Source organism: Epinephelus moara, chromosome 19, assembly GCF_006386435.1.
Source record: "Epinephelus moara isolate mb chromosome 19, YSFRI_EMoa_1.0, whole genome shotgun sequence".
In the NCBI taxonomy this organism is placed as follows: Eukaryota; Metazoa; Chordata; class Actinopteri; order Perciformes; family Serranidae; genus Epinephelus; species Epinephelus moara.
Window position 1 is genome coordinate 23,008,720 of NC_065524.1, and position 24,027 is coordinate 23,032,746.

The 24,027-nt window shown below is 43.8% G+C and overlaps 1 protein-coding gene across 7 annotated transcripts in view; it reads left to right on the forward strand.

The window, feature by feature from the left end:
• Positions 1 to 24,027, forward strand: part of zmiz1a (zinc finger, MIZ-type containing 1a) — a 125,840-nt gene that overhangs the window by 95,619 nt on the left and 6,194 nt on the right. For 5 of the 7 annotated variants that reach the window (XM_050071402.1, XM_050071400.1, XM_050071399.1 and 2 more), the window contains 17 exons: positions 13,077 to 13,212; positions 16,296 to 16,410; positions 16,519 to 16,739; positions 16,843 to 17,044; positions 17,185 to 17,466; positions 18,740 to 18,919; positions 19,126 to 19,194; positions 19,286 to 19,451; positions 19,563 to 19,704; positions 19,851 to 20,061; positions 20,224 to 20,329; positions 20,493 to 20,653; positions 20,756 to 20,823; positions 20,926 to 20,994; positions 21,082 to 21,359; positions 21,713 to 21,903; positions 23,662 to 23,961. In XM_050071402.1, the coding sequence (XP_049927359.1) occupies positions 13,077 to 13,212; positions 16,296 to 16,410; positions 16,519 to 16,739; positions 16,843 to 17,044; positions 17,185 to 17,466; positions 18,740 to 18,919; positions 19,126 to 19,194; positions 19,286 to 19,451; positions 19,563 to 19,704; positions 19,851 to 20,061; positions 20,224 to 20,329; positions 20,493 to 20,653; positions 20,756 to 20,823; positions 20,926 to 20,994; positions 21,082 to 21,359; positions 21,713 to 21,903; positions 23,662 to 23,961 (2,897 nt within the window). Of the gene's footprint in view, positions 1 to 794; positions 1,061 to 13,076; positions 13,213 to 16,295; positions 16,411 to 16,518; positions 16,740 to 16,842; positions 17,045 to 17,184; positions 17,467 to 18,739; positions 18,920 to 19,125; positions 19,195 to 19,285; positions 19,452 to 19,562; positions 19,705 to 19,850; positions 20,062 to 20,223; positions 20,330 to 20,492; positions 20,654 to 20,755; positions 20,824 to 20,925; positions 20,995 to 21,081; positions 21,360 to 21,712; positions 21,904 to 23,661; positions 23,962 to 24,027 lie in introns of those variants that run through there. The other 2 variants (XM_050071406.1, XM_050071405.1) reach the window with 2 other exon arrangements.

The window sequence follows — 24,027 nt, forward strand, 5'->3', positions numbered from 1 at the left end:
CAGCTGCACTCAGATGTTCTGCGAGTCTGTGATGTGTCTTGTTAGTTGGATTTAGAAAGTGCCCTCTGTTGAAGACTGTTAGGTTAGATGGTCCTGCAGAAGGGACTCTCCAATTAAGGCTCACAACTTTCTGTTTGTTTGCATTTGTATAGACTGATCTTTACATCTCATGCTCTCCTCTCCCACTTCCTCTTTTATGCATTGGCTTCCAGCCAGCTTTGCGTTGCATACTAAGCTCCACCCATTTATGTAAGTTTGCAATCTGAGCTTGCAGGTTTTTTTTGTTGTTTCCTCTTTTTTTGCCCTTCCTGACAAATGGCAGTCGGATTATGCATGTGTGCATGTGTGTATGTGTGTGCGCTGTCTTAAGTGTGTGATGGCAGCTTAGAGAAACAGGGCAACGGAGCGTTAGACAGACTAGGCAGAGCACATCAATAACAGCACCTCGCGACAGAGGTGAGAAGCACTGGAATATCTTGCCTTCTCTATCTCTACTCCTGTTTGTCTGCGTCGGCTCGCTGTCTTTATCTCTTCCTCTCATCCTCCCGCCTCTTTCGGCTGTCTCCTCTGCTCCCTCTGTCTATTTCTCTCCCTCCCTCCCTCCCCTCCCACCCTACCCCCCCCTGCTGTCTCGAGAGTGTGTTGGAGCCGGTAGCAGGTACAGCAGGAGCCCATTAGTGCGGAGCCCCGCTCTGATTGGATAAGCTGGAGAAACCGGGAGACTGCCTCTGAATAATTGATGTGCATTGTGCAGACGCTGGACAAGGGAAAAAGACAGATCAGAGAGCAAGGGAGGAGAAAGAGAGTGAGCAAAAGAAAGAGACGAGAGGAAGACAGGAGGAGGAGGAGAGAGGAAGTAAGAAAGAAAGAGTGAGCAGAGTAAGGGATATGTGCAGGGAGTGAGAGTGATAAGGCGCAGGCAGGAGGCTTGGAAGAAGCAAAAAGCTTTGAGAGTTGCCACTGGCCTCTGCGGGAACCGGAGCATTTGTGACACTTGAGTCTTTTCTCTGCGCTATGAAGGGAATAAGATGAGATGTGCAGGGACTTTGCTTGGCTCTGGGTAAGTGTTTGTGTGCATGTGTGTGTGTGTGTGTGTGTGTGTGTGTGCGTGTGTGAGTCTGCTGTCCACGTGTGTATCCCTGCACAACTATTTTGTGTATTATTTGAGTGTGTTTGCATGCATGGGGCAGGATCAGAAGTTAACAGAGGCCCATTGAGCGGCTAATTTAGGTCTAAGATGATGCAGTTACACTGAAGCAGAATTAGCTTGGTCTTTAAAGTGTATACTGTTATAGTCTAAATGCAAAAGGTTTAATTTGAGCTGTGCTTCTACAGTGTTGTGTCTGTTGCGACTGTAATTTAGGCCTTTAATAACACGGCTTCTGTCTCGTCTGCTGTGTTGTAGTGTGACTAGTCTGAAACACTGGATGCTCACACAAGACAGGATCAGGGCAGATCAGCTGACCACAGGTTGACCTACATGCTGCTCTGTCATGAGGTTATTCTCACTGGGTTTTTGTCTGTGAGCACAAGCAGATATTAATATGTGTGTTAGTTCATTTTTCGTTTATCTCTGTTGTCTTGTATCAGAGCTGGGTGTTAAAAAAGTTTGTCTTGGGGGTGTAAGTTTAAGGGGGTTGTAGGTCATGCTTAGGGTTAAGGGAGAAAGACTGAATTGTAAATTAATTCTTAAAGTTTTATGAACATATTTTGTCGGTTTGCACTTAGTTTCTTTGACATTACACACATGTAAATGCCATAACAACACACTCATGTCCATTTTTGTTATTGATGTAACATTGTTTGAGTCCTAGTGACAACTTCTCCCAATTTATGGCGCCTAAAGGATCCGTGTTGCGAGTGCAAGTGTATGTGCATTAGTGTATGTGTTGCTATGTCAGCAGAAGATGACCCACTTTTCCACTGTGGCTTCTTTTTTAAGTTGTTGACCTGTGCTTGGAGCCAGAGCCTGTCTGCCTGTCCACTCATAAGGGGCGAAGGAGGAGGAGGAGGGGGAGCGTAGTCATGGAGGGACAATGCAGTTACATCAGCACACAGAAAAGGCCTGCTTTTTTGCTTCACTCTTCCAGCGGCGTTTTATAAGTCTTAAATGTACCTGTCGTCGTCAAACGTGCGCCTCGTAAAGGGGAACAACACTTCCCTCACACGAATGAGTAAAGGCCAGTCAGGCAATAAAAGCGACATGATGCTGCAGGCTGTACAATCAGTGCTTAACCTTAAAACTGACAACTTAATGGCTCTTGCGAACAATAACGCAATCTCCCGCTGACCCTTGTAGGGAGCACTGCGACACAACACGACTTCCAGCGAGTTGTTGTGGAGCTGCAGCACTTCCTGTTAGCCTGTACAGGGTGTTAACCGCTGAAACCATCTTCAACCTCACAGCCACATGCTCCCCCCCCTCCGGCCTTCCTCCTCCTCTTCTCTCTCTGGCTTCGAAGCTTTTTGTTTGTATCGTTTACTCTACACAGTTCTGTGACCTGCAGTGACTCTGAGCACTTCCCATCAGGCTGTTTAGTGACTCATTCATGACATTTGACTTTGAACTGTAAATGTGCAGCTTTTTTTTTCCTTTCTGCAAATGGTTTCTGCTTTTTCTGTGAAACATTGCCATGCTTGACATCCCTGCCTCCTCTCACTGAGAGCAAGTGGCAAAGTAAAGTTGTGTGAGAGTTTTTTTTTTTGCTCGAGACTCTAGAGAGAGGAATTTCTGGTAGGACAAACTGATGTCATGCATTGATAGCGGGGAGGGTGGAGCTCTTAGCGCCCCGGGCTACACAGAATTCTTGCAGGATGTGTTTCCGGAAACACTTGTAAAATTCTTGAGTCTTGTTAATCACTTCCACATCTATTCAGTGAGGTGTGTTGACATCTTGAGAAATTCTTTCTTTACTAATTCACCTGTGTAAAAAAAAAAAAAAAAAAAAGGACACAGCTGGAATTTCATCACTTTTTAATCACTGTTTTATATTATAAAACAGCAGCCGCAGGAAATCTCAGAGTCCTTGATTGTGTTTTTCACCCTAATGATTTCATTGAAGCAACAACAGTGTGAGATGAAAGACACATTGTGGAAGTTGAGACAAGTGGTGTGTCTGGTTATAATTAGGCATGTGATATTTACTAGTTCCCCTCCAGTGGCGGGAAGCTGCGCCTGGCTGATAAGAGCAGTTCATTCACAGCTTGCCGTCCTCTGATGCTCTTCCTCGCCGTGTGAGGTGCTTTACTGTATAAGCACATCTCCACACAGCCCAGGCACTGACTGTGTTTGTTTGCTCACCAACACACACCTCAGTTTCCATATTTACTTTACTTTTTTCTCTCTTGTTGTACATTTGCTTTTGCCCACATACCTGTGTTCGAATGTTTATTTCCCTGTTTGCATTCAAATGCCTTTGAGTTTCATATTTGCTGCACAGTGTGTGACTCACATGTGGATAATGGGTGTGTGATCACATGTAGGATCACTGTGAGTGTTGTGACAGTTCTCTGATACAGATGTGGAAGGCTGCGTGACCCCGGGGCTTAACACTGTAAGCAGGACGTGCTGACTCACAGAACATCTGACGCAGATACACCGGCCACCTGAATTTCATATCCCGGCGAGGATGTAGGTCAAATCCATAGGTCAATGCCATAACCCCTGTCATAACAAATGCACCCAGAGCAAACCTGTAGTGCTGTGTTACCGACATAGTCTGTTATGTCACTCGATACGCTGGCGTCACAGGATATAAAACAGTACCTCATCGAGTAAAGCTGCAACGATAAGTCAAAGGAGATCAAATTTAATCTGAAACTACTTTGATAACTGCTTATTTTTTTAAAGGGACAGTTCACCCTAAAATCAAAAACACATATTTTTCCTCTTCTCTGTAGTGCTATTGATCAGTCTAGATTGTTTTGATGTGAGTTGCAGAGTGTTGGAGATTTGAGCCGTAGAGATGTCTGCCTTCTCTTGAATATAATGGAAGTAGATGGTACTTGGCTTGTAATGCTCAAAGCACCAAAACATAGATTTAAAAAGCTCAGCAGCAATGTCTCTTTCAAACTGTTTTCGTTCTAAACCTGCCAACTGGATCACCACGCAGAAGGAACTGTGCATCTACTCATAGATGAGAGTTTGTGTTCGTAACAGTGGCATCCTCTTCGACTGAGCTGTGATGTTAGCTAGCTCAGTGGTGCTAAGTGAGCTAGCAGTAGATGCATGCTTCCTTCTGCGCAGTGATACGGTTGGTGGGTGTAGTTTGGTTAAAAGAAAATAGTTCCTACGTGAAACTGCTCACAACTAGGTCTGTGGATTATCTTGAGTAACGAAGTCATGATTTCTGGAAAGAGACATTGCTGTTGAGTTTCTCAACTGTATTTCTTGGCGCTTTGAGCACCACAAGCCGAGTGCCATCTAGTTTTATTATACTGGAGAGAGGGCAGACATCTCTACAGCTGATATCTCCAACACTCGGCAACTTAAACCAAAACTGATAAACAGCACTACAAGTGAGAGGAAAAATATGTATTTTTGATTTTGGGGGTGAACTGTCCCTTTAAGTCATTTTCAAGGAAATTGCAAAATATTTTGACTGTTAATTTCTCCGCTTTTCTTTGTTTTATATAATTTTAAACACAGGATTTTGGGGTTTTGGATGGTTTATTACTAATGTAGTAATTTAGTAGTTAAGTTAACTATTGTGAAGGCTATTTTCACTATTTTTGAATAATTGAGAAAATAATTGGCAGATTCATTGATAATAATAAAAAAAAAAATTAACTGCAGCCCTAATGTCAAGAGACTTTGTAGGAAATAGGGAAGAGTTCAGACTAGGGTGTGCTTTGTTTTTACTTATTTTAATTTTAATTTTAATTTAATTTAATTTAATTTTTATTTATGTATGTATTTATTTATTTATTTATTCATTTTTTATTTTTGTCTTCAAATAGAGAGTATTTTAGGGTGTTAGTGTGCTTGAGAAAATAAAAAATGTGGGAAAACAGACAAAAAAGACCACTCATTTCTTTCCTAAATACATTTTGAAATAGATATATAAGTAATATACAAAGGATATCAGCTCTGCATCCTCATTCTTGTCTCTTGTACTTGACTCATAGTGTAACAGCACACAGATCAAGATATCTGACCCATGAGATTGACCATTTAAAGTGGCAGTAAATACTATACTAAGAAGTCTTCGTAGTGAGCTCAGTTTGACGAGGCACGCCCCTCAGTACATTAAAAATGTAACAGACTGTGTTTGTTGTTTTTTGTGGCCACATGCGACACGGAGAGATCCCACATTTCCCACCTGAGCTCCGACATTTTGCACCAGTTTAGACAGCTCCAGCCGTCATACTGCATTATGTTTGGTGTTCATGCTGATTCTTATAACTCTGCCCCGTTTAAAAATGTGTAATTTGAACCCCACAGAAACCAGCACCTGCAGGAGATGTCAGAGTGACTCAGGTAGAGCTACCCTCCCTTCTGGGCTGCAGCATCTCTTTGGCTTGTGACCCACACACATCCCGGGGAGGAGGGGACCTGCCCACTCCCTCCATCTCCACCTGTCCTCTGTCTAGCATCCTTCCATCCATCTTCTCCCCCCCTCTGTCCTCGTGTCTGGTGTACTGCCAGAGGTCGTGGATGAAATTCTGTCAAACCAGCCAGACAAGAAAACTGCATTGTTTCACCAATGCGAACAAAACAAAAAAAATACAGAAAATTTAGAAAGCAAATAAAATAAGTGACACATTTGACGTTAGAGGCCGTTTCAGATTTGGAATATTCTGATCCGTGTGAACAGTTAGTTACATTAAAGGCCTGGTTTTGGTTGAGTGTGATTTCTGACACAGAGCTGCCTCTCTGCAGGGCATGTTTGAGTTGTTCTGCCTCTAAGCTGTTGAGACTAAAGCCCATTTGATATGCTCTTCTCTTGGAAGAAGTTGGCTGAACAGAGAGGGGGCAGGATGGGGGATATCATTGACTGCTTAAATGGCTTCCATTACACTTCTGCAAAACGCATGACTTTTTATTTTTTTATTTCGCAGGATTTTATATCCCCTCCATATTCGTCTTTTTGCATAATACTTTGTACCCACACAGCACAGACCTACCTACCTGCCAGTGTTTTACAGACCTCTGCCTATGATATCTATTATAAATTGCTTCTTTGTTATCATCCCACACATTGTCTCAGAAGGCTTCTGTCTAGTGCTGCAGTGTTCATGCTCAGAAAGTGTAATTTTTCATGTAGTATTTCCTCCTTTGTCTGTGTTGTTATCAACAAAACTACAGAAGAGCTGCATGCACGGTATTACATGTCTCTATCAAAGCCTGGCGTGTCCAGCGTTGGCGATCAGAATTTGGCGTGACAGCCAGATTTGTTGGTAATTTCAGGATTGGGGGTGATGTAAGGATGAGCACTATAAGGGCAGGGATGTGCAACATTTCTGAAGATGTAGCTAATATGTTTGGACTGATTAAGTCTTGCATAATTACCACAATGCACAAACATCTATATGGACCTTTGTGCAAACCAGACTACATAAAACTGCAAGTAAAGCATGCATAGTGGCAACCTCGAGTAGTTTATGCACGGACATGAAAGATCTTCTTTTACCACTCAGTTTCACAAAACCTCTTCGGTGCAATTCATCGCCACCGATCTTTGCTTTGTGTTATCACTCAAACAAAATGAGGCTGCAACTGTAATGTCTTCTTTACAAGAGGTTTCTCAAGTATAGCGCCTAGAACATAAATTTAATAATGCGATAAGAGAGCCTTCGATATCAGTAACATATCACTGATGCCATGTATCACGATTTAATAGTACGGAGTCATTTTTAAGAGGAACCAGGTGCACTTCTCCTGAGCTGAACTTCAGTGGGGTGCAGTGTGTTAAAAAAAAATACAACAGAAAAAGCTGCAATGTGTTTGTTTCCCCAAAACAAATTCATGAAAAAAAGGTGGCACAAGACAGCACTCTGATGAAGGCTTTGACAGCTCGAGAACTCATCAGCAGTTTTGTCTGTCAAGTAGTTGTAAGTAAACACACCCAAATGATCAAGACATGAGCTGATTCTTTTTATTCTATTACTACTTGAGTGTCGCCTTTTTTGTTGTGTTTGATTGGGGGAAACAAACAAGTCTGTAAATGCTTTAAAAAAAACAAAAAACTTTTGCAGTACAGGGAGTTTGGTAATACACTCAAACTGGCACATTTGTGGTCAAGGACTCCATATGCTGCTACTGACAGTGATTTTGGGGGAACATTATGACATTCTATACATATATCTACAATATACAATCACAAAATACACATAATTTTGTAGTCCATATAATCCCAAGGCCAATTAAGGACTTTACTTTTAATTTGTTTAGTTGTTTTTTCCACACTTTGTCATATTGAAGGGATTTTATAACTTGAAATGTGTTCATGCTGCGTTGGAGTGCCTGTGCAGCTTTACCAGCCAAAGCCATGAAAGCAGTCTGGAACACTAGCATTTGCACTAAGACACGGTTGGACTTTTTTTTTTTTTTTCCCCCAGAACTGCACTGTGCTTCGTGCTCGGTGAGCTCTGCTGCCCTTTCAGCCTTTCAGCTGCGGGGATGTCATGAGCTACAAAATTGCTGATAGGCTGCAGGAGAGAATAAAATCTGTTTTCACCCACTGAAAATGCCATTTCGGTGTGCGGAGTTCATTTTACCGCTGGCATTTGACATGCACTGGCACAAAATTAGGGCCGTTTTAGCGAGTTCTTCTCTGCTCTATAGGCCAATTGCTCTGCAAAGCTAAAAATTATGCTTCCCTGTGTAGTCATATAACACGTTTTGTTCAGTAATTCACGCCTGGAAACTGTCCAGCACAATGATACTCTGCTTCTGGCTTCATTGGAAGAGTTGAGTGTTAACTATCTTGCTAAAGGGCACACAGTTCATGTAAAGGTGAGGGTGTCTCCTTCCCAGTCCTGATGTTGCGTGTATGTGGCAGATCTGTGGCTTCACGCTTTATCCTATCAGGTGTGTATCAACAAAGCAGGGCCACCAGGATCCAGCTCACTGATTTTTATTGGGGTGCACATATTCAAAGTGTTGTACAATCAGATAGTTAGCAATCTGTCACAATTTGAGGCAAGTACTCGCAGGCTTCTACCACACACAGACACGTGCCCACACACTGCACTATCAGAGTTCATAGTAATTAGCATCGGGGTTTCCTTGTAAAAGAGGACTTGTACACACACTCTGTCATTAGTTAATGGGCCTTGCAGCCTGTTACCAGAGCTTACTTTCCCTTTGTGCTGCTCCCAGAGGGGCTGAGGTGAGGTGAGAACGAGCCAGGGCTTCTGCTATCAGTCAGCCATACAGCATTAAATACAACCTGATTGAGGAGGGCCCATATGTCTCCGGGCATTACTCAATTAAAAGGCTTAGCTTCTAAGAAATAGAGCTGTTGGGAGAGGGTCAGCCCGGGTTCTGATGGTGGAGGACAAAACAGAGCAGCATATATTTTGTGCTTGATAGAAACTATTGTGATATCCATGAGGGGTTCATTCTCTTCAAAGGAGGTGGGATTGTTGTTATTAGTCTACTTTAGGTACTGTTAGATAGCCTACCAGCTAGTATTAGCTATTCGTAAACATCTCTGTATTCCTGTTATAATAACAAGACGGTTATCACTGATTCCAAGGGTGAGCCAGAGTGCATCCCCGATGTCATTCTTCTTAAAACATCTTTATAAAGACTGTTTTATCAATGATATCTGCCATGTTGGAAGTGAGGTCATGTGAATTTGGATGGATTTTGATTGGCCGTCAGTGTGTCTATAGCTTATCAGATCTCTCTGAAAATGACTTTCACCACTGTTGTCATTAAAGTTGTGGTGTGGACTCCACCATACAACTGAGTTATACATTTATACTTCAGTCAAGAACACTTTAGTCAAAGAAAACTTTATTTCCATTTGCAGTATTATATTTTGCGGTATGGCTCTGTTCTGGGGCCTCTCTGCCTTACCTCGGGCCTACGCAGAAAGCCTCTTCCATGCGCCTACATGGAAAGCCGAATGTGGAGAGAGCACACCTCTCTGCCCTTTCACGTGCATACAAGGAAAGCCTGAAGGCAAAGAGAGCAAACCTCCCTGCCCTTCCATGCGCCTACATGGAAAGCCTGGGGCAGGGAGAGCAGCAGTAAAGACCCCCCGGGAACAGAACAGAGCAGCATCAATGACAAAGAGAGATGACATTGATAAGTCAGGCACAGCATGAAAAGGAGGAGCTGGGGTGGAGGCGGGTTGCAAGGCAGCTTGCAGAGGCTGAAGCAGCAACAGTAGGCAGGCCAGAGCAGTTTAAACAGGGCGCCCTGAATGAGATTCACCAATTGGTTGCATAGAAAGGAATCATGTGATCTATCTGCTGACTCCCTTCCATCAATCAGCTGCTCCATCAGTTGATTGGATGTAGCTGGGATGTGAGCTGAGCTTGACATCGTGTCCTGTCTGAACTAACGCTATGCTCAATTTGTTGTTGAAGTTATGTTATGTCACTGCAGTCTGTAGACATCAGTCACCCACAGCAGTAACTCTGTTTATATCCATGTATTTAAAGGGAAAGTTTCACTTCTTGCGCAGTCACGAGTGCATTTTAAAGTCTTTACTTGCACTTTAAAGGTATGAATGGTGAGATTAGCCTAGATAAACTCAATTACCGGATTTCTCCAGGATCAACAGCAGCTTCTCTCAAAGGCAGCGAAACACACCTTTAAACTTCTCCAGTGGATGGCATGTCTAAGTAAACTATGATATAATTTCCATAATTAAATAGCAATGAAAACAAAGACACAACACACTTTATATACAGTAACAGCCAGACGATTTTGTGAGTACTTAGGAAGAAAAAACTGATATATTAGACTAACAACTCCAAACTCTTGAGTGCTGGAGAACGTGCCTCCAGGCAACACCGCCACGAGCTCCCGATAAGCCTAATGTTTCATACTGTAGCTACAATCTCTCCGCTTTCTTACCCAACTGTAAACTGTCGTGTCAACACTTTATCAAGCAGCTCTGACGTTCTGCAGAGCTGCTACTTGATCCTCTGGATATCCAGTGTTTGGGCAAAGCTCTGCTAAACTCACCATTTTAACATTCATGCTGCATGCAGAGACATAAGAAAAACATCCTTCAGTTCATCCCACACCGTGTGAGGAGGAAAAGTTTTACCCAAAAACGGAGCTATGTCTTTGATCTCGCCTGTTGCAGATTTGCTTGAATGAACCAGAGTTTTTTTATGATGTTGTAAATCAATCTTGGGATAGAAACTCTTGGAATTAGGTTCACGTTGATTCAGCTTATCCTGTAGCATGTAACTCTTCAGTTAATTTATTTTTTAATTCTGCATCATTACATGACTGTATAGGCCGACGATGTAAAGACTGTAGAGTGAATAAGATTTTAACAAATAGCTTGACCTTGGCGCATCTCCGCCAGGTAGCTGCTGGAGCCTTCAGCACAAAGTGTATGATTTAACTACAAGTGGAAATGAAACGGGAATAAATGGGAAGATAAAAGAGGAGAAACAAAAGAGGTGTAACGAGACGGAGACCTTGCTTTTATATTCTCTTTTTTCCCGTTGTTGTTGGCTCGATCATCTGCGCTCTTGGCATCCGCTCCTCTTGTTCTCCATTAGTGAAGTTAACAGAACATCTTAATTAATAAAAGTGTAGACAGATGGATCACAATACAAGTTAAAAAAAAAAAAGGCTGAAGAATGTGGGTGTGTCTTGTATGTGAGAAGCGTGTTCAGCGCCGAGCAGTTGCGGGTGTGTGATGGTGTTGGCAGGGGTTTTAACACGGGGAACTGCGAGGTGAAAACAAGGTCACGAACGGAGTTCTAAGCTCGCTAAATATGCACGTTGCTCAGAGCGGACCCTCGCTCTATTATGAATGACTTCTGGCCTCGGCAGCTTGTTAGATTCGGTGGCTCGTAGCCACACTGATATGATAAGTCGCCGCTTTTCTGCTTTCTTCTTTGCCTCTCTATCTCTCTTTCTCTCCCTCTCAGAGGGACTCCATCACTTGTGCTCGGAGCTGATCTTTAGGTCTAAATGGTGGGTTGCCAGTTGAAGAGACAGTCCCTCGGTGCAGAGGTGGTGATTTAGTGGGGAGATAAGCCCTCCGTAATGGCAGGGTGGAATAATTCCTCTTTAACTAGGAGGCTTGGCTCTCTCCACCCTCCAGAAGAAAATGTTACAGCTCTGCTTTGTTCTACATTCCTTTCCTTGCTTTTTCCTCCCTTCTCTCCTCTCCTTTTCTGTTTGTCTGTATAAGTAGTGAAGCTGCAACGATTAGTCGGTCAGCAGAAGATTAATCGGCAACTGTTTTTTTTTTTTTTTAAGATATTTTTTAGGGCATTTTTTGCCTTTAATTGATAGGACAGTGAAGTGTGAAAGGGGGAGAGAGAGAGGGAGAGACATGCAGCAAAGGGCCACAGGCTGGAGTCGAACCCGGGCCGCTGCGGCAACAGCCTTATACATGGGGCGCCTGCTCTACCACTAAGCCACCGACGCCCCAATCAGCAACTGTTTTGATCATGAAATAATCACTTTAGTTATTTTTAAAGCAGAAAAGCAAACATTTTGTGGTGTCATGCTTCTTAAATCTGAGTTTCTGATGCTCGTGTTTGTCGTACATGATAGCAATCTGAATCACTTTTTGAATTTGAATCTGAATTTTTGGCTTACATACCGTTCGAAGACGTCACTGAGGGCTCTGGGAAATTACACCGGGAATGCGTCACTAGACATTTTGTTGATAAAATGATTAATCGAGATAATAAAGGGCAGATTATTTGATCGTGGAAATAGTCGTTGGTTTCAGTCTGAACAAGTGGTAACTCCGATCAGATAAGCACTTAAGATGTGGTGTATCGTAATGTGCAGTTTGCAGCTGGTACAGCCCACTCACTAACAAGGTTTCAGTTTCGTAATCGCAACACTTGGTTTCATTTTTCCATTTACAGCCATTTTTATTTTCATTTCATTTGCAAAGCATTGTGACAGACATTTGTTTTTTGCGGCCTTGTAAATCCTCGCAGTGCAATGCCAATTTCATTTTCACAGCCCTCAAAATTTCCTCAGGGTTCTTGAAACCCCCCAAACCTGGCAGCAGCACTTCCTAAAAGCCTGGTGTATCTGGGTCTACAAGGATAAATTTAGCATGTTAAATTATTTAATTAAGTAGCGAACACTGTAACCTTTCTTCTGTTTGTTTGTCGAGACAACTTTCTGCAATCAAGAGGCGCCGTGTTTAAATAAGCCGCACGACTCTGATCGATTCAAGAACGACAAGTTGATTGGCATCGGGGAAAAAAGAAAATCAAATTGGCAGAATGCAAAACAAATATCTCTTGTCTTCAAGGAGAGGATGAGAAGGCTGCAGAGTTTGATTAGTCCTCAGAGATATGAGAGGACGTGGAAGGTGTGGAGAAGAATGAAGTCATTATGATGAGTGGAGGAGAGTGAAGATATCACAGTTGGTTAACTTGCTACATAGATTGAATCTGTACCCCCAATCACTCCGTCTCTGTCTGCCTCTCATGCTCCATTTCAGCCTCTCCCACTCTGTGGCAGGAAAACCTGGGAGGTCCTTTGTGCTGTTAAGAGATTTCAGTTTTTATTTTACACTGCAGGTACAGATGATGTGATGTAACTGTTGTGAAATCCACACAGGCAAATAATCAGCACAGGTTTATTGAGTTAGGCTGCCCCCTGGAGGCTTTAGCAGTAACCTCAGGCTGGATGGCTGCAGACACGAGCCTACGATTCACTGTCGAGAGCCCTGACGGGGTAAATCTATTAATTTGAGGTTGACATTTAAAAGGGTTAAGATAGAAACAAGAAATCCAGTTTTCTAAGTGATCGTTCACACATAGAACCGTAAACATGCACTTAACGCCACATGGATACACAGTGCATGCTCGTGCAGGCAAATGTGTGTGTGTATGTGTGCTGAGAAGAGACTAACGCACGTGCATATGTATGTGTGTTTGTGTGTTTCCCCCTACAGCCCTGCTGTCGTCGTGGTGCGAGGAGCTGGGTCGTCTCCTCCTGCTGCGTCACCAGAAGAGCCGGCAGAACGAACCGCAGGGAAAAGTCCCCATGCAGCCCAGCATGAACAGCATGAAGCCCGGCCTCACACACAGGTCAGTGGGGAGTCTCTGTGACACCTCCTGTCAGATGAATAAAGACTCTGCTTATCTTCCAGTAAACCCAGATTTCAATTCAGTTCAAGGTGACTGTTTTCCGTCTTACCAGTGAAATGAAGCTTTTCCCTGCATCCCTAAAAAACAGCAAAAAGAGGAGTATGAAGGGCGAAAAACTGTACAGCATCAAATCAGAGGAGTGCAGCTGTGAATTGGCAGATATGAGTCACTTGCTTTTGGAATAAATTAGGTTAATGCTGCTGTTTCTACCCATTTGCTTCTAGTTATCCTCCACTGAATGTGGTGCACATCACACACACATCTCGTACTTTTAATTACATTTTTATGATTCAAATGTTTCTGTTTGATTGAATTTGTATTGCACCCGTTGATACTCAGACTGATACATGCCTGTCCGTGCCATCTGTCAGTTGTCTGTTACTGCAGGCAGTCATCTGAAAGAAGCCAACAGTGAGATAAGCTCTCAGTCAGCCCGACTTAAGCCCTTTATAGACATCAATACAAAATCACAGTGCGACAGACAGCTGATGTACAGCTTTTTCACTCTGCAACAAAAACTTCTTTTCTTTATTGTGAGGAATAACATTACACAAGAGTTAGATAAACAGAGGTTAACACAACACAATGACGATAACAGTCTGTAAAGTACAGCTGATAAGATGCTCTGGGTGGGCGTGGTGGGTGTCTGTGTAGATGGGCAACGTGGGTAAGTGTGTGTGAAGGGAGATGGGGAGATGAAGAGCACTGGTTTTCAAACTACAGGTGTACAGCAGGTGGTACGAAAGCTCCCTCCAGTGGAACGGGGAGGAATCTCCAAAATATTTGCAACAAATTAAATACATTTAAATTCATATAATGCTAGAAACATGCAACAACATTTCATATGAAAAAACTTAAACTATAAGATCCCAGGAATATGATTTAGAATAAGTTTTGCCTTTCCTGTATTTTTTGTTAGTTTGTTATTGATCAGCCTGCTGCATAGTCACAAAGATTGTAATGCGCACACGTCCATAATTAGTTGTATATATACTTTATTTATTCCAGAAGTCACTTTGATATCAAGATCTCATTTACAAGTGAGACAAGAGTAGTAGTAAAAATAAAAATAAAATAAAATGAATATAATAATGGGGACTACATAGAAAGGATTAAATACACATTTTGTAATATCCTTGGTGTAGATATAACAAGGAGTAATATAATATAATATAATATAATATAATCAATTGCTTTTTCAGTTCATTAGATACATTTTGCTGCATAAAATGAGGTGAGATGAACAGACTGAAAACTTTATCTTATTACATAAAACAAATGTTTTCCTTTGGGGACAAAATTTACAGTTGAAAATAGGTTAAAAAAATTGCAATATTTTGCAGTATATTTTATCGCATTACTCAGCATATCACAACATATTTAAAATCGCAATAATATTGTATCGTGACTTAGGTATCGTTACAATATTGTCTTCCCAAGATTAGCATTTACTGCAGAGACATATGGTGTGAATAAGGTGGTATTTTTTGAAACAGTCCTTTACAGATAAAGAGATAGAACTGTGATGGCAAGATAAAAAATTGAGGTAAAGTGAGGAGGGTAAAAACACTACAATTTTGACTCCAAATGTGAAGAGAAGTGCAGATCAGGACGAGAATAGTTTGAACAGCCCTCTTGAAAACAAAGCGGACGACAATCAACTGAGCGTATGTGCTAGTGGCACCAGTGAAGTCTCCACAGCACCTGACGAGGGGCTGGCCCTTACGGTGTATGAGAGTTGTGTGGAAGAGTTTACCCACTCCAGCTGCTGCAAGAGGCGGCAAAACATCCTTTCATTTTATATACAGTATGTAAAACTCTCCACAGTATGAACAGAGGTTACATGAGCCTCAAAACCAGCCACAACTCAGGCCTGAGCAGAGTGACTGTCCGCTCTTGACCAATCAACAGACTGCAGCTGCACCTTTTAGTACCAGATCTGTGTGCTAGGTACCCCAACAGAGGGGGGACCAAAAATGGGGACAGTACAGAACAGTTCCATTGGTATTATATTTTAATGTTGGTCATAGCGGTGGAGAGATGAATATTTTCTGAGGTGATGCACGGTGTGAAAAGTTTTAGAACCACAGATAGGAATCAAATAGAGGAGAAAGAAAACAAAAAGATTTTTTAGCATTCTCACAAATTGCACCAAACTAATTCACTTCAGTATCTTTAAGAGACAGGGTGCAATAACGCGTCTTCATTAAGGTATCATCTTGAAATTCTCTTTTATGCTCATGTAACACACACACCAAGTCACAGAGGACTTCCATTGTTTGGAGGACAGCCAGACTCACTGTGAGAGGAGCTGAGGTGACTCGGGGTGGAGGGACAAACCGGCAGGGAAGAGAGCTGTGAAGTAATGTTTTTGGAGAACATTGTGTGCTCATGTCTTCCTCTCGAAGAAGTACAAGGAGAAAAAGCAAAGCCCGGAGTTAGCCAAGAGTCCTTTTTGCCTCTGCTGAGGATCTTGGGATAACGCTGTGCCTTTATGAGGAAATATTGAACAAGTCGTCCATTCCAAGAGCTAACCTCTGAGCGAAAACAAGCTGCTCTCCAAAAACAGCAGTTCCTTCCCACTCCACTGGCCACTTGCCTCTCCCCATGAGGATTTAGCTTGTTTATTATATGTAACAGACTCTCATATTTTGCCCTGATATTTGTTTTAAATCTGAATGTTAAACATTCCAACTGCTCTCTCCCTATCCATATCCAACGACCGCTCAACCACTGAAAAAATTAATTTAATCACATTTAGTTTCTACTGGTGTGTGCGGGCATGCAGCTCCTCATCGGCTCATTTGGAAATTTTTACTCATCTCACTGTGCAGTCATTAGCAGATACCCTGGCTAAAAGCGTGTTTTGAAATTGTACGCCAGACATTTCAAATTGCCTAACGTGTTGGCAACGAGAATTCCCAAATTATTCACATTTCTGGACGAATATGCAACTCGGTTGGCTTCCAGTTGAAACTTCAAGTGACATCAGGCACATGTTTTTGTTTTGATCTCCTTTCCAGTGATGGATCCTTTCCCTATGACTCTGTCCCCTGGCAACAAAACACCAACCAGCCCCCTGGGTCATTGTCTGTGGTCACAACAGTGTGGGGTGTGACCAACACGTCACAGAGTCAGGTATGTCCGTGCATGAACAGCATCAAGTCTCCAAACATGTAAGTTGTGACACACAATCAGTGCTTGACTAAGAAGGATATTTCATGTTCCTGTGTTTGTTAAATCCAGGTGCTAGGTAACCCAATGGCAAATAGCAATAACCCCATGAACCCTGGAGGTAACCCCATGGGATCGGGTCTGTCTGCCAGTGCTGCAGGGCTCAACTCACCCCAGTTCAGTGCTCAGCAGCAACAGTTTCCAAACAAAGGAGGCTCCAACCAACCGTACATGCAGCAGGGCATGTACGGCAGGCCTGGCTACCCCGGAGGTCCTGGGGGATACAGCGGGAGGTAAGAGACTGGAAAGTGGAAATGACTCTCTTTGTTAAAAAAAAAAAATCAAGCAATAAAATTTACAATGATGATTACAACATGTGCTCTGTGTTTTTTACAGCTACTCTGGAGGCCCAAATCCTCCTCCAGGAGGTATGGGATTGACCTCCCACACACGTCCTCCCGGTGACTTCACTCAGCCAGCCGCCGCCGCTGCAGCTGCTGCTGTCGCCGCTGCTGCTGCTACGGCAACAGCCACAGCGACAGCCACGGTGGCAGCTCTGCAGGAAACCCAGAATAAAGACATGAACCAATATGGACAGGTATGCTACACACCTGCTAACAGATGTTTACAGCTGTAACCACCAAACAGGCTGTAACACACAGAAATCTATTATCCAAACACCTGCTGGAGACCCAAAATAATCATATTAAACACTGAAACCTTCTGTTTTGCCTCCAGATGTGTTCGTCGTTCCAAATGGGCCCTGCGCAGGCCTACAACAGCCAGTTCATGAACCAGCCAGGCCCACGAGGCCCCCCTGGAGGTATGAATCCAGCCAGCATGGGATCAGCCATGAACAACCCCAACATGAGTGGGCCTCCCATGGGCATGAACCAGGCTCGGACCCCAGGCATGGTACCTTTCGGAGCTCACGGCCAAAGGATGCCTCAGCAAGGGTATCCCGGAGGACCTCGACAGGGCATGCCCATGCAGGGGATGAAGAGGCCATATCCTGGGGAAGTGAGTGGAGACTAGATCTGATGATTAAAACAATCTGGCTCTGTTTGCCTGCGGGCTTGAAGCCAACACTTGTTTCACAAGTCAATTGTTTTGCATCTGTGTCTGTTTGGTAATGTCCTGGCAACACACCAACATGACAACATGAATCCTGTTTTGCATTTGGTTGTTTAAAGATTTGAGGACTGTTTCATTTTTAGAAAAATAGAATCCACACACTGGATATAAATAATCATGCCCAGTAATTACCACCAAGGTGACGCTTCGAGCTTCAACAACTTTGTTTTTAATTACTTCACCCTCAAAATGACCATTTGTAAATTAAACTTTATTTACAAATTCAAGGTAACATGGCATGACTAGTTTATGTCATTTTGTGGATGTGCGTATTTTTGTAAACATTTTTGCATATTTTATTTTTTTTTCTTTGGATAAATGAGGGCTGATATTTTGCAGATAGGCTCGTTTATGTTCACTGTACTTTAAAAACATAAATGAGCCTTTTCAAATATGCAGAGGAGGGAAAGAACAGCAGTTAAAATGTTAATTATTTATTAATTAGCCTGCGTTAAATAAATAACCAACCTATTAAGCTACCTGCTCATTCTACCTTTGACAGCATATTTGAGATAATCTATATTAAAATTTGGGGTGTTTTGTATTTTTTATTATGGAACTTCATGTGCTTCATGGAGGTGAACTGTCACTACATTTGAGATGAGATACGATACGATGCAATACAATAAGATACGATATGATACGATAAACTTAATTGTCCCTACTGAAATTTGTCTTGAAGGAAAGTGCTATACACAGCTGCCTGACATTCAATACATACAACACATTAACAGAGGACAAATAATGCACAGTGGAAAGCCTGGTATCACATGACTGGGACACACAAAAATAGACAAAATATTGCACATATCCCATGATAAATCAACCAAACTACGAGACAAGAATACTATAAAAAGCCTAAACAAGTAGTGCAAATTTAAGCAACTAAGCCTACCACTTAATTAGCCATAATTTCACCTGTTGCTGCCTGTAAAGGGGATGTGAGGAGCTCATGTTGTTTGTCATTACTGAAGCTCACCCCGACTACACCTGCTGATCCTGTATTTAAACAATGAATAATGTATTCAGCCTCACTTTCATGTTGCACCAACGTCTGCGGCCTGGAGATTCTGCCTATGTTTGCATTTGCGCATTTTTTGAGAAAAAAGAGAGCCCTAACACTGTTAAACATATTTTCTTCCTAACTTTCCTTTCCCAGGGGAGTTACGGGGGTCAGCAGTACGGGCCAAACAGCCAGTTCCCACCCCAGCAGGGCCAGTACCCCTCATCAAACGCCTCCAGGCCGCTGCCATCTCCAAACTACCCCGGCCAGAGGATGCCAGGGCAGCAGGGCCAAGGACAGTACCCACCTGGCATGCCCATGGGCCAGTACTACAAGGTCTGTAATGCCGCACCATTTATCCATCCATCCATTTTCTACATTACTTACTCCTACTCAGGGTCAGAAGAGGAGGCGGAGCCTATTCCAGCATGCAGACAGATCACTAGTCAGATTTATGGCACATTTTAGACCAAACTACTTGGTATATGCCTGGAGCCATAAGGATCTATATCAAATCATTATTGCTCTCTGTGCCTTTACAGCAAGAGCCCTTTAATGGTCAGAGCACCAACTTCTCTGGAGGCGGATACTCCTACGGCCAAGGCAACGGGGTATGTTTTTAGTAAGACTTTTCTGCTACATTTGACCTACGTATGTGAAATACAGATGTTTTCATTACTGCACTTTTCCTGCCTTTTACAGCCCCCGAGGCCTGGAAACTACCCCCACTCCCCAGTCCCTGGAAACCCCACACCCCCTATGACCCCAGGAAGTAGTATTCCTCCGTACCTGTCGCCAAACCAGGATGTGAAGCCCCCGTTTCCACCCGACATGAAACCAAATATGACAGCACTTCCGCCCCCTCCGAGTGAGTACCCCAGCAGTTGGGACCTTGTGCTCTTTTATTTTATCTGGCACAGTGTGTGACTTCACCAGCGTTAGATTGAAAGATTAACCCCCTGTTTATCTTCTCTCCCAGCTAACCCCAATGAGGAGCTGCGGCTGACGTTCCCAGTCAGGGACGGAGTGGTGCTGGAGCCGTTCCGCTTGGAGCACAACCTGGCTGTCAGTAACCACGTCTTCCACCTCCGACCCTCCGTCCACCAGACACTCATGTGGAGGTAAGACCACCGCACAGGCCTCCATTTCACAACCCTGTCATATATTATTTTTTACTCAGAAACTCAGACACACAGAATTTTGTTCTTTGTTTTTCTGAGTATTATTGCTAACCGCTGACTCCTCTCTGGTTGTTTCACTCCCATAGGTCAGACCTTGAGCTCCAGTTTAAGTGCTACCACCATGAAGACAGGCAGATGAACACCAACTGGCCCGCCTCCGTCCAGGTCAGCGTCAACGCCACGCCCCTCACCATCGAAAGGGGAGACAACAAAACCTCCCACAAACCCCTGCACCTGAAGCACGTATGCCAACCTGGAAGAAACACCATCCAGATTACAGTCACCGCCTGCTGTTGTGTGAGTACACACTATTAGGACAATGTGTAAATACTAACAGTATGGAAGTGAAATTTTTTTCATTCAACAGCAGATCAGCTGGGATGATTCTCACACAGATGATTTTACTCAGTGTATGTGCTGATTTTCTGTTTATTTTCATGTTCTGGTGTTGCTTCGCAGTCCCACCTGTTTGTGCTGCAGCTGGTCCACAGGCCATCTGTGCGATCCGTCCTCCAGGGGCTCCTGAAGAAGAGACTCCTTCCTGCAGAACACTGCATCACCAAGGGTACGGCTCGTTTTGTCTATCGGAGTAGTTAATACGAAGCACATCTTAATTACACAAACTCGCACCTGTTTCTCTTTACGGCGAGCTTTAAAACAGGTACTGAAGTACACCTGCAAGTGTTTACGGAGTAATACCTTCCCTCTGAAACGCTGTCTCTTTGCAGTTAAGAGGAACTTCAGCAGCGTGGCAGCCTCGGCGGGCAGCACCACTCTCAATGGGGAAGACGGTGTGGAGCAGACGGCCATTAAAGTGTCGCTGAAATGTCCCATTACCTTCCGACGCATCCAGCTACCCGCACGAGGGCACGACTGCAAACATGTCCAGGTTAGTTCAGATATAAAGAGGCGTTAAAAGGTAATTGTTAATGGAAATTTGTGTCACACGTTGGTGTGAATGTGAGATTAACCCTCTTGTTGTCGTCCACAGTGCTTCGATCTGGAGTCCTACTTGCAGCTCAACTGTGAGAGGGGGACATGGAGGTGTCCTGTGTGCAAGTACGTGAAAATGTCTTTATTTTTTTGGATGTAAAGAGAGATGAGATTACGAACAAGGGCTGCCTCTAATGAAATATATCTATTATTTCTTTCTCATTTCAGTAAAACTGCATTATTAGAAGGTCTGGAGGTGGACCAGTACATGTGGGGAATCCTCAATGCCATCCAAAAGTAAGTTTCCTGTCTTTGTTCTGCTGAATCCACCCAAACTTTGAATCCATTGTTTCAAATTTAAACACTTGCTTCCTCTTCTTATAGTTCAGAGTTTGAGGAGGTCACTATAGACCCTACATGTAGCTGGCGACCAGTCCCCATCAAGTCTGAGCTACACATCAAAGAGGACCCTGACGGGCCACTTGCCAAGCGCTTTAAGACCATGAGCCCCAGTCAGATGACCATGCCCAATGTGATGGAGATGATCGCCCAGCTAGGGCCTGGCCCAGGACCTGGACCTGGCCCCGGACTAGGACCCAGCCCCTACCCACCACACCCTAATCAACATCCTAGTGGCAACGGGGGAGATTACCCTGGAGCAGGTAAAGAAAGTGACCAGGAACAGACTGCGTAGATAAATAACAGGATAGTCAGCTCATTTGTTGGAAAAGTGAGCTGTTTTGCACTTTACAGCAGGAACCACTGATGTGTCTCTGGTGCATTAAACAAAGCAACAGCCCCAAGGAGAGTTTTGTGCTGAACCTGTTTGAAAATATTGTAAGCTCATTGCTCTGATAAATGTTTCATAACAGGGAAAAAAGTGGATCGTGTGTATCCCCTTATGTAACCACTTTGAAAAGATAACTTTTGCAACAGTAAGGATTCATTTGACGAGTCAGCAAGGCCAAACTGCAGTTAGCCTTTTGACAAAAGTGCTTTTATTTTGTCCTTCAAGGCAACACTTACCACAGCCAAGGGAACTTTGACTTCCCTCATGGGAACCCCTCTGGTGGTGGAGTCGGAGGAGGTGGAGGAGGTCCCCCAATGAATGACTTCATCCATGGCCCACAGCTCTCCCACCCCCCAGATGGACCTGGTGGTCTCCTCTCCCAGGACAAGCCCCTGACCCACGGCATGAATGATGCAGTAAGTAGGGCTGACATTCAGGGCTGATTACGTTCCCATCCCAGTCTACCTATGAAGCATGTTTATGGGACAGGATCTAGTTGTCTTAAAGGTTCAGTGTGTAGGATCTAGGGGGATATATTGGCAAAAATGGAATATAATATAATGAGTGTGTTTTCCTCGGTGTATAATCACCTGAAAATAAAAACTGTTTTCGTTAAGCCCAGCTCAGACCAATGATTCGCAACGAGACAAAACCGTTTTCTGGCCAGTGTGAGCTCGACTCAAGCCGACTTGGTGTCGCCTGCAGTTCAGCTGGTCAAATCGCTGGTGGCTGGTTTTAGAACATAAAGCACTTCACTTGTTTCAACAGCCAGTCATCTTGTAGTGAAGCCCGCTGGTCAAGTAAAAATGACAGCAGATGGCGTGTTTGCCTGCTGCAACAAACAACAGGTACTCCTGTCGAGCCCTCTATTTCCGTCCTCACGGTCTGCCGGTGTCGGACGGTAGGTCGCTGCTGCTCTGTATGTGCTTATGCCCCCCAAACACACTCATTCTCATTGACTGATTAATTGCCGCTGGTTATTCATGTTTTTGTGGCATATTTATTATGAATACAGTCCATCTGATGCTCGCTTTCTTTCTGTTTTTCGCTGTTTCATCACTACTACAAATGCAGCTGTAGCCAGTGTCTCACTGTCACTATCCTCATTCATATTTTAAGAAGCTACAAATTATATTCAGCCACAAAATAATCCTGAAAAGCTGGAAAACAGAATATAAGTCCAGAGAGTTGTTGCATAGAGATGATACACCATCTCATCTGGTTGCATTGGTGTGAACTGGCAGGTTTTAGAACGTTGCAGAACGCCACATTGCAAGTAGCCTGTTTCAACCCGTCTCGTTGCGAATCTTTTGTCTGAACTGGGCTTTAAAATGAGCTGTTAATATCTACATAGGGAGCGAGTCCTTTTCCAGAGAGATCGCCATGTTGCACCGCCGTGTTTCTACAGTAGCCTAGAACAGACAAACCAAACACTTGCTCTATATAGGACCATTCAGCGTTGGAAAATCCTTTATTTTTTATATGTAAAACTGCCTTATTCAGTGTCTCTACTGGTTTAAATCACCTGGTCCATTTGTTTTGGAGAAGACAAGACCTCTGCGGATAATTCAGCTCCAGGTAAAAACCTCCTGAACAATGAACACTGAAGGAATCTGAATCTGAAGAGAGTTCATGCTCAGCACATGAAGTTCCAGTTGGCTGCAGTTTGCCGTCTTCACCACTAGATGCCACTAAATCCTACACACTGTTCCTTTAAATTTAAATCAGGATTAAATCTGGTCAGACTTTTTCTCTTCTGCTAAGTTATTTTGTCCTGTAGCATAATTTGTATGTACATTAGTATGCAGAGGAATATCTCTACAATCTGTGCCGTACTGAAAAGAGAGGCTCAGATTTGTTATGTGAACAAGGTGCAGCCTGTGCCTCTAGCCAGCATGTGTGCTCAGTCATGCTCACATGCTCATGTCGCCGTATAATGTTGCAGCTGCACATGTCTGCTGATCACAGCTTCCATTTAGAGGGCCTGTTCCATATTATTCACGCTGGAACTCATTTCGCTTTTCCTCTCTTTCCTCCCACGCATCCCCCCCCCCCCCCCCCCTCCTCCTCCTCCTCCTCCTCCTCCTCTTCCTCCTTAACACTCTCTGTGTCTTCCTCCTTATTTTTTCACTCTCCACCTCTCTGGCTTTCTGTCTCCCCTCTTGCACCTGCAGATGTCCCATCCCGATCAGTCCCATAACTCCATGCAGCAGAGCTTGCATGCGTCTCCCCACCCCGGCAGCCAATCAGGGCCGCCCTTACATCACAGTGGCCAGTCAGGGCAGCCCTTGCATCACAGCGGGCAACCATCGCAGCCGCCTCGCCAGTCGCAGCCGCAGCCTCAGCAACAGCCTCAGCCGCAGCCTCAGCAACCTGGGCAGAACAGTCACCCCCACAGCGATCTGAACTTTAACCCCTCCTCAGATGGGCAGATGGGTCAGGGAGCCCAGGATATGCCTGAACCCTCCCTGGATGTAAGTGTGCCGGCTCTGGGCACCCTCAGCTTCCTGTTAACAGCTAACATTGTCTGCTGCAGCTGC